Source organism: Lipotes vexillifer, unplaced genomic scaffold, assembly GCF_000442215.2.
Source record: "Lipotes vexillifer unplaced genomic scaffold, Lipotes_vexillifer_v1.1 scaffold944, whole genome shotgun sequence".
Taxonomy (NCBI): Eukaryota; Metazoa; Chordata; class Mammalia; order Artiodactyla; family Lipotidae; genus Lipotes; species Lipotes vexillifer.
This window is the reverse complement of record NW_006785040.1, coordinates 781,321-791,549: the sequence shown is the minus strand read 5'-3', so window position 1 is coordinate 791,549 and position 10,229 is coordinate 781,321. Positions and strand designations below refer to the sequence as shown.

General features: G+C 45.5%; 1 protein-coding gene across 1 annotated transcript in view; it reads left to right on the top strand.

Annotated features, from left to right (window-relative positions):
• The window catches only part of RBM33 (RNA binding motif protein 33), a 113,418-nt gene that overhangs the window by 91,711 nt on the left and 11,478 nt on the right, over nucleotides 1-10,229 (top strand). The window contains exon 16 of the mRNA XM_007457182.1: nucleotides 8,951-9,157. Coding sequence (XP_007457244.1) covers nucleotides 8,951-9,157 — 207 coding nt within the window. The remainder of the gene's footprint in view (nucleotides 1-8,950; nucleotides 9,158-10,229) is intronic.

Here is a 10,229-nt window from a genome sequence, read left to right as displayed (position 1 = left end):
CAGCAGGAAAGCCAGCTGTCCAGTCATGATATTCTTGTATTTTACTTTTAAAAGGCTGTCAAAATGCTTCACGTAAAAGGTCCCAATTTGTTTGTGTGAGCTTGCTTTTGGGGGTTGGTGTGCATTTGTAGATTTCTTCTCTTCCTCAAAAGTTATTCTCAGATTTTCTCTAGCGCGATGGTGTGTGCATACCTGATCTTTTTTTGTGGAGTGGAGGACGTTTAATTTTGATACACGTAATCTCAAGAGAAGTTGCAAAAATAGTATAAGGAGTTTCTTACACTGTGTATCAGATTTACTAGAAACAGAAGTGCTGGTCTTGGAGTCATCTGTCAGTCTTCGGGGACTCTAGTCTGAGAAGGAGTCGCAGGTGGGGGTACAAGTGGTCACCCTCGTGGCCTCCCGTTCTCTGGACGTGCCCTGTTGTTCCGTGGTCTGGCCGCCTTGCTCTTGTCGTTCTGTCTCCCTGCTCCGTCCACACTCACGCTGCGCCCTTTCTCGGCGCCTGCACGACCCCGCCGCGCCCTGCCCTTCTCTGCCCACTGCTGGAGCTGTCTCCTAGTCACTGCTCTTGACTGAGGCTGGGTTTCCATTTCAGTTTAGTTTTTGTCTCAAATACATTATAAATATTTAAGAAACATTTGTTGAAATAATAGAGAAAATAAGTAGCTTCTCGCTTTAAAAATACAGGCATTGTTTACAGTTTCTTTATGGAAATATCCAAGGAGGAGGAGTTAACACAGTGTGGTGTTGTCGTCGTTTCCGCCCCCGCCCCCCCCCCCCCCCTGCCGATGCAGCGGACACGGGCCCCCCCCCCCCCCCCCCCCCAGGGTACTTCTGATTATAAAAGTAACAGCTGTACATTGTAGACATTTAGATGACACTAGTAAGCAGAGTATGATAACACCAGAAATAGCATTAATCCTTGTTAATTCAGTTTACAAGATGCGATTGTATCGTACATTTGGCTGCTGTTTGATGAGTGTGTGGTGATGACTTGTTCTTGGGGAGACCCACACCCCAGGCCAAGGCAGAACAAGGCTCACGTTGTGTATGTCATTCTGTGACTCGCCAAGCTGCCTGGCCACGGCTGGAGGACTCAGCTGTCCTGACTCATTGGTTTCTGGTGGAAGCTGACTTGATGCCATGGTTTTGGGCAGTATCCAAGAGCTGATGCCATGCTAGAGGACCAGGAGAAAGCAAGTCAGATGAAAGTGAGTTGGAAATGGGTAGTAAAGGACAGAACTGCAGTGGGCTTGTGATAGAGAAACACCTTTGGGAAGCTGAGTGTAAGAGAAGCTTCTTTGACACAGGTAGGGGAACCAGGAGAGGCCCTGCCCAGATGGACGGGGAGTGGGGGTGGGCGTGGAGGCACCACCGTCCAAGGAGGTGAGAGCCCAGACTCGCACCCTGCTGACCCCTGGTTCCCTCTCGTCCTGCCATCCCTCTCCTCTCTGGTGGGGAGAGTGGCCAAGTGGCTCGTTGTAGTTGGGCCTCATTTGTTGCCTGATCATTTCTCTGTTAGAGGAGCTGATGAGCAGTCAGATGGCCGAAAGGCAAATGAGAGAGGAAGAAAAATGGGGCATGAATCTTGATTAATCGCTTGTTTGATAAGATGTATATTCTAGAATCTTCTTTTGGAGGAGAAGCTACTGTGCATAAGTAATTGTTTTTAAGAGCTTTGAAACACTTTGGTGGGAAGAACTGATAACTTCTAGAGGTATGACGTTTTAAGCATTCTTAAACATGTGACCTCTAAATTTGGGCAGAATAGACTACTGTTCATTAGAGGACAGGAATCAGTTTTAATGAATTAGAATGTCTACACTTGAATTTATAGGTGTTTTTAGGCATATGGTGTTTCTTTCAGAGCAAAATAAATGGTTAAATCAGAAATAATTCTCTGGTAATTAGGAATCAGGATTTGCTAACCCACCTTCTCCAGCAGAAAAGGAATCTGCTTTCTCCAGCGTCTTGGGTAACTTCCCTCTCCTCACTTCGAACGGCTACCAAGAATAGGAGCCTCGTCACCTGCGCCGGGAAGTTGCCCAGCGCTCTGAAGTAGGTCCTTCCCAGCTGCCCATCCGGGGCAGGTTGGAAGCGTCTGCTTTCCAGAGTCCGGAGCTTCATCCCTACAGGGGCGCTCTTGCTGGAGAAGCCAGAGTTCGTGGGCCCCTGCTGCTGGGTGAACCGCAGTCTCACTTCTAGCAGTCCTTTCCTTTTTTTAGATTGGTAGGTCTGTGCTGTAGAAATTGGAGAATCCTGGGGCATCAGATCCCCTCACAGGCTCAAGTCTTTGGTATATTTCTCCAAAGGCCAATTAATTTTGCTTTTAAAAGATTCCCCAAACCTAACTAGTTTCAGAAAGGTAGAATGTTGAGAGAGAGTGAGAGAGAGCACTTGAATAACTGTGCCGTGTTATCACCGTAAGGCGAAATCCTGGTGCACCTACCGGTTGAATCCTTTTTTTCTCCAGGAAGCCCAAGCAAGCACTTGTGAGATCCCTTTAACCTTAAGGATTTTGTTTCAGTTCAACCCGTGTAGACCTGTTACTGGAATTTTATAGGAAGCATTTTAGATTTAAGTTGCTGCTTTTACATGTTTTGCATGCTTGCCAGATGTAAGGATAATTTATTGCATAGAATAGATGGACACTGCACATGTGAAGTGTCCTCACCTCATATCATATTGCAGCAGCTTAATTAGGGAATTGACACAGGAGCCTGGATAAGAATGTTATTAGCCTGTTTATTTTCTTTTATCTTTTCTCCTTTAAGTAGTAGTCTCAAAGACAGACTAGAGCATGAAATGTATTTGTGTTTAGAAACTTCGTAGAGCATGCATATCATTTATTGTCCAGATTCTGGGTGAGCTTTCTAAAGATCACAGGGCCAGGCCCAGCATTGTTGTAGTTAATAGAAACCTGCTCTGTGAGGTCTGTGGGCTGGCAGATCAGCAGCATTGCCATGACAGTGACGTAGGCCTTATCGAAAGGAGAATTCATAAGAGGCGGCCCTGGGACCCTAACCACTGTCCTTTTCTGTGTCCCGACAATGTTATCTGTCCTCTCAGTACGGAGTATCAAATGTCTGTCATGAGTACAGAAATTAATTTAATGTCACCTGAAGACATGCAATTAATCTTTTAGAGGTTTTCATAATACCTTTACAGAAAGCGTTGCCAGTTTGGCGGATTTGGATTTTGGGGTTTAGAAGAAGATAAGGAAAATTAATTTTTCATCAGGGTTAATACAAGCTAGCAGGGCCACAAAGGTTGAGAAAAATGGTTGGGGAATTTGTCAAGTGTTGTCACTCTAGAATAATGCTGCTTAACGTCTGATAGGTGTAATCAAGAGTTGAGATTTCTATAGAGAGGGATTAATCAGTTTGCTCACGAGTGAATGCGAGCCAGCGATACCACTTCTTCATGATGTTTAAGAATGAAAATAAGATTTGATACCCTGACAATATCAACGGGCATTTTTATCTATACATTTAAACAATTTGTTATAAATAAATTTGTCATGCTAATGTTGGTGGCTACAAACCTCATTTTTTGTAACGATTAAGCTGATAAAAAGTGTTCGCTAAGCTTACTTAATTCAGGAAGTGCCTTTTATATTTAAGAAAAACTGCTCTCAAGAGACATTTTTATAGTATTCTTTAAAAGATATTTATTTGTGGGAAAAAACCAAGAAAATATTTCCAGGTTGGTCTGAGACAGGCCAACTTCTTTTCTCTTCATCTGTTTTGGAGGAAGTAAAAGGCATTTAAAATCATGTCTAAACACACTGCCGTGCAAAGAATTTAAAAGGGAACTGTGCCACCCTAGAGAAATGCACTTTCAAAGTGGATTTCCTTTCTTTGAATGGAATGTAATCTGCCATCCACAGATGACTAGTTATTTCCTTACATTAAGATGATAATGTAACTTAATAAGTTTTTAATGAAACTTTCAGGTTTCTGAAAGTCCTGATTTGAATCGACAGTATTTTAAAATTTACATAAGTAATAATTTTGGGATCCCCTTCAGTGCTGCTAACTATATAGACAAGTTGTAGAAGGCTTCTCAGTAAATAGGGGGGTTCAGTTTGGCTTGGTTCTCACTCACCTTTTTTCTGTGTCTGTGAGAACGTGAGAGTAGGTGTAAAAAATATGTTTCTGGCCACAGCCTAGAAGTTAGTAGGTTGAATGTTGCCTAGTTAACCGGAATAACTCTGGGATTTAAAATTTATCCTAAGAATTAGCTTTTCGTTGTGCTAATTTGAAAGAAAATAATTGTTCTCTCAATTGAAAAAGAAATCTGCTTTTCTTACAAAATGAAATAACTTATTACTTATATTTAAGCCTTGAGTCCTCAGCATGGTTTCCAGAAAAATGTCAGAGCAGAGCATTATAGTAGACCTTCATTTCCTTAAAATGATTTAATTGAATGATGGTTAGTCCCTTTGTTTCCAACCCTGCTAAAAATAGTTATGTTTGTATAAGCTCCTTGCCTATGAGGTTGTGTGGAGTCCATGCTTTGGAACCACTGAGACAGGAAGTCCTAAAAGCACTTACTGTGTGACCAAGGATCTCGGGTTTTTCATTTGGAAAGTGAGAATAATAATGTTTACCTTGAGGGAGGATTGAAGGAAAACAGTCTCTGTACAGACCCTAGTGTACTACTTGTCAAATTGAAGACATTCAGCAAACAACTCCATCCATCTTCCCGTGAGTGGAGCATGTTGAATGATGCCATTCAGCATATGGTGATGGAGAGCCTAGAGTGCCTTGGAAATTTCTGTTATAAAGTTTATTACATCATTTGTAGCTGTAGAAGGTGTAAAACACTGTCCTGAATATAAGTAACTCCAGAACTTACCCAGACCTTCCCGTCACTTGTAAGCTGACGATAGCAGTTTTTCCCAAAAGTTGGGCCTTTGTTATAATCCCTGCCTGAAGCATCCCTCTTTCTTGTTCATCGTTGACTCACCAAGTGCTTGTCATCTTCCCGCCCAGGGCTCGGTCCTCTTCTCTGAGCCGAGGATGCGTGGCGACCAGTGCTGCCCGCGGGGCTCCTGTTCTCGTGAGCGTGACAGGACTGTGAGTGGTGATTAACGCTGTGAAGAAGAATAAAGCAGTTACGTGTCCTGGGAAACCTTAGGGTTAGAGATGCTGGGGGCCCCCTCGAGTGAGCAGGTCAGGCTGGCGGCTGCCGAGGCTCCCCGGGTGGGGAGGAGTAGGGGTGCTCACCGTGCCCGTGAGTTTGTGTGATGCAGACGGAGCGGGGAGACCGCCAGGCGGCACTGGCACTCTGATCACAGACGTCCTTTACTGTGTCTTCTCAGGCCATCTCCTAGGAAGTCCTAAATGGAGAGGCTTTTTGTGATAACCTGTACCTGTATTTCTGAACTGCAGATGGGAATCACGCTTACTTTAAAACGTAAACTTGTTTTGAAAGGAAAATAAAAGTTTATAACTTTGTTTTTCAGGGTGTTCCTCTGACCTGATATTGTCAGACATAAATTATCACCAGTCTCTTAACTCAGAATAGCAGCAAAGAGAATTTTTGTTTGGGGTGTTTATTGACTAAATGTTTCTATTCTTATTTCCCAGTTTAAAAATCATCAGATCACCACAGCGTTACATATTTATCACCCAAATACATACACACAGTGTATACCTTAAAAATAGGCAAATACCCTACTTTTGGTGCAAGCTCTTCTTTTTAAATAAAAGTTTACTATCTAGATCATCTACTTTTTTTTTTTTTTTGGCCGCTCCTCGTGGCTTGTGGGATATTAGTTCCCCAACTGGAGATTGAACCCAGGCCCCCCGGCCGTGGAAGCACAGAGTCCTAACCACTGGTGGCGAGGGAATTCCCTTTTTTCTCTCTCTCTTTTTCTTTTTCTTTTTTTGTTTTCTATTTTAAGATCATCTACGTTTTTAGCTCTGGATTGCTAAAGAAAATATCTGCAACGATATTCACCATGTTGTCCACCGTATATATGGACATCATTCCTTTTAGACCACATGTACCAGCTGATTACCGATTTGTACAGCATGACAGTATGTTTTTTGCTGCACCCAGTATCAGTGCTGAACTGAAGGCTGGCCTTTTTTAGTATCACAGTGGCATTTAGTAAATACGTATGAACTAATTGACAGTGGCTATAACCTAGTATCCTGATACTGTAATCTCTTTTTTAATAGCACATTCAGAACTACGTAGCTTTTAGAAGCCTGATCTACCATTGATTGTTTTATTCAGTAAATATCTCAGTGCCATCTATATGCATAGGAAATTTTGGCTTGGTAAACAAAAACAGACTCACCCAAGTCTAAGCCACTGGTTTCTCTAAACCGTACATAATAGCCAGTTCATTTATCCACATTCGTGAAAAAGGTAGATGGTGGAGAATCAGTCAGTAGACTGTTAGGTAGCTGAGCTACCCCACATGTGGAGAATTTAGTGACCCAGTGCCACCTGCATCTATAGCACAGCCTCTGGTGGGACCTGGGGGCTAGTGTGAAGTCTCAGCCCATATAAAGAGATGTTTTTAAGAACAGTGAGACTTAACATTTGAATAGTGAATTTATGAATCTTATACTAACATAATTTTAATATGATTTTAAGTAAATTAATAAGTAAATTAATAAGTGATGGACTACTGGCTTTTAAAGATAGGAATATGTGGTGTCACATATCCTTAAAATTTTCAACTTTTTAGTATAGAAAATTTCAAGCATATACAAAACTAGAGAGTGTTCACATAGCTTTTCAAGATAAGAACTTTGAAAAATTGTGTGCTGAGAATAGGCCATCTCTGCCTGGCTGGGGTACCTGCTCACACCTTTTGGATAAAAGATGTAATGGAGAAGTTTCAGGAAGCACAAGAAGCAGTCTGACTTTATGTGGATCCTGGTCCTGCAGAATGGCCTGCCTTTCCATAGTGCGTCTGTTTTCATTTGGGGAACAGTCTTCCATCAGGTTGGAATAACTCCCAGCAGGATCCCATTTCAGGCAATTATAGCCGACATTATAGAGTCACAGAGTCACAGAACATTATGGGGGCACCCACCTGGTTCAGCCATCCTCAGCCCTGGCTGGACAACATCACTGGAAGAGCGCTTTTATTCCCAGTGCTCAGCGTTCTCACTGCCAGGTGCTGTTCCGGGTGCTCATCCAGGTCTGCCTTCTCTGTATTCTGAAACTTCTCATTTAATATGCTCATGTCTGGGGCTTCCCTGGTGGCGCAGTGGTTGGGAGTCCGCCTGCCGATGCAGGGGACACGAGTTCGTGCCCTGGTCCGGGAAGATCCCACATGCCGCGGAGCGGCTGGGCCCGTGAGCCATGGCCGCTGAGCCTGCGCGTCCGGAGCCTGTGCTCCGCGACGGGAGAGGCCACAACAGTGAGAGGCCCGCGTACTGCAAAAAAACCCCAAAAACAAAACAAAATTAAAAAATGCTCATGTCTGGGTTCCAGCTCCAGAGGGTCTAATTGGATGGTTCTGGGTCAAAGTCCAGGAACACTAACACACGAGAGCTCCCCGGGTGACTAACGTGCAGGTCGAATACCCCTGACTAGTCTCACACTAAGCATGATGTGAGCTGTCGATTTTTGGTAGATTTCCTTTGTCAGGTTGATTTTTCCCTTCTGTTCCTAGTTCACTGAAAATTTTTATTATGAGTGCTTTTCCTGTATCAGTGCAGGTGGTCATGTGGTCTTTTCCTCTACTGACGTGGTCTCATAACTGATTTTTGAGTTAAACCAACCTTGCATTCCTGGGGTAAATCTTACTTGGTTATGGTGTATGATTCTTTTTCTGCGTTGCTGAATTTAGTTTGCTAGTGTTTTGGTGAGAATTTTTTTCATGTGTATGTATGAGGGATATTCTTTTGTGGCTTTTGTTTCTTTTGATGTCTTTGTCTGACTTTTGTAAAAGGGTAATACAAGTCTGAGAGAATGAGTGGGGAAGTTGTCCCTCCGCTTTTGTTTTCTGAACCAGATTGTGTAAGATTGGGAGTCTGTCTTTCTTAAACAGTTGATAGAATTCACCAGAGGATCCGTTTGGGCCTGGGCTTTTCATTTCTTCGCCTGGTCTCCCGGGAGGCAGCCCTGTCGCTGCCCAGCTTAGTGCTCAGCCAGCGCTCAGGGATCGGTGGTGCTCGGCGCCCCGTCCTGCCCTTGGCCGGCGAGCTGTGAGTGCGTTGCCCCCTCAGACCCCTCCTCAGCTCTTCTTCCTGCTGTCTCCCCGCGGTTCCCTGTCCGCCATGTGGGGAGGACCTGTCTGGGCCTCCAGTAACTCTTTCATTTCTAGAATTTCCTCATTCAGTTTCTCAGACTCCTGGCTGGTCTGCTCTTGTTCCAAACAGGACTGAGGCCGGAGGCCAGCCTACGTGTGGGTACTTGTGACTCAGAGGAGGAGGGGCGACCAGGGTGCTGCTCAGCCTGCGGGCACTCTGGGGAGCCCAGTGTTCAGGGTTGTATCTGCAGGGAGGAAGGCACTGGAGTGCGCCCGGGATTCACAACCAGCGCCGGGGGACAGCGGGGCGAGTCAGGGTGATGACCCGCTTTCATTAGGTTTGAGTGGGAGTTAAAAGTTTAAAACCACTGCCTATACAAACTGTCAGATTTTCACAAGAATGCTCATGAAAATGGAAAAGCCATGTCGAGTATGAAGTATTTTTAAAGTCAAGCACTATTTCACTGAACTCAACAGCACTTACTTTAGTAATTACAGACCTCTTGAGTGGATAAAGTAATTAAAGATCTTAGTTTTAAATTTGAAAAATACTATTAAAACCCAAACACCCGTCAAATAAGAAATTTCCTTAGTGGCCCTAGTGAAATGGCAGGCTTGATGGTTTTGCTTCTCAGTTGAACACTGATCGAGATGGACCCCGATGCTGGGGAGGGATGCCTGCTCGTGCGGAGACTGACCAGCGTGCTGCCTTGGTTTCAGCAGGGAGGAGAGAGCGATGGCTTTTTTCACCTGGAGGGCCAGCCTCAGCGGCTCCCTCAGCCCCCAGAAGTGAGACAGCAGCCTGCCCGCAAGGTGACGCTGACCAAGGGGGCGCTTCAGCAGCCCCAGCACCCTCCGGTGGGGGCCCACGTGCACTCAGCCGGCCCTCCAGGCATCAAGAGCATCCAAGGAATTCACCCGGCCAAGAAGGTACTGCCTGTTACTGCCCCCGCCCCAGGAGCGTGGCGCCGGAGCCCTGTGAACCCACTGATGGGAGTGCCTGGCACAGCAGGAGTGCTCAGATTGTGGATGAACGAACCATAGTTTCCTTTGCCCTGGCTTTGAAAGCTAACGTGTTCACAAAGGCGCTTTCCTGTTGTGACTTTTTTAGTGGTATGATGCTGGGAAATCACCCTAAACCCAGGCTGTGGGTATTTCGGGCAGCTCTGAGCTGTGCTCTGGGGACAGCCCTGCACAGAGCCCAGCCCGGCGCTCCTTCCTCCCCTGCCAGCTGCTCCTCCAGAGACTGCTTCCTCCTCGTCACCCCAGTTCACAGATGGGAAGCCTTTGGGGGTGAGGTACCTTGCCTGAGAAAGTGCCTCTCCCCCTGGCTCTTCCCTCCTCCCTCCCTCGCTGTGGGGGTCGAGGGGGTGTTTTCCTTCTCCGAGCTCAGTGTGGGAGACGAGGTGTGGGCATCCAGTACCCCTTGTGAATTTAACCTTCCCGAGGAGAGGAGTGTCCCCCTTGTCCTGTCATGTCCTGGTGGGGACCCCCCCGCAGCTTCTGGTGAGGGTGTCTTTGTAGCTTTCCCAAGGCCCCCCCCTCTCTGCCCGACAGCAAGGTCCCCTCTTGGCGCAGAAGCCAGATGCCCCTTGCCTGATGACCTTAGGGTGGAAGAGGGGCAGCAATACCTGCTCTGAGTTTCTTCTAGAAAGCTCTGAACTCTGCCAGTTCATCCTCTCTGCTTGCCTTGCAGGTGATATTAAGGAGTAGTGTTAGCCTGAAGACCGTTCTAGCTCTTTGAAGTAATTCAGTTACTCCGGATTTATTTTCTCATAAATACCTTATGATACAGGGACAGAGTAGTGACATTTTTGCTACAGGTGACACAGGCACAGACACATTAAGTCGTATCTTCAGATATACTCTTTAAAAATTGCTCCAGTCTGAATTTTCTTCGCTCAGGTGTTGTCCCTGGGTATGCTGTGAGAAAGCTCGTAGAACACCCCCCAGCCCCCCCCCCCAATAGTCTTTGTTACACATAGAAAAAAACCTCGTGTTT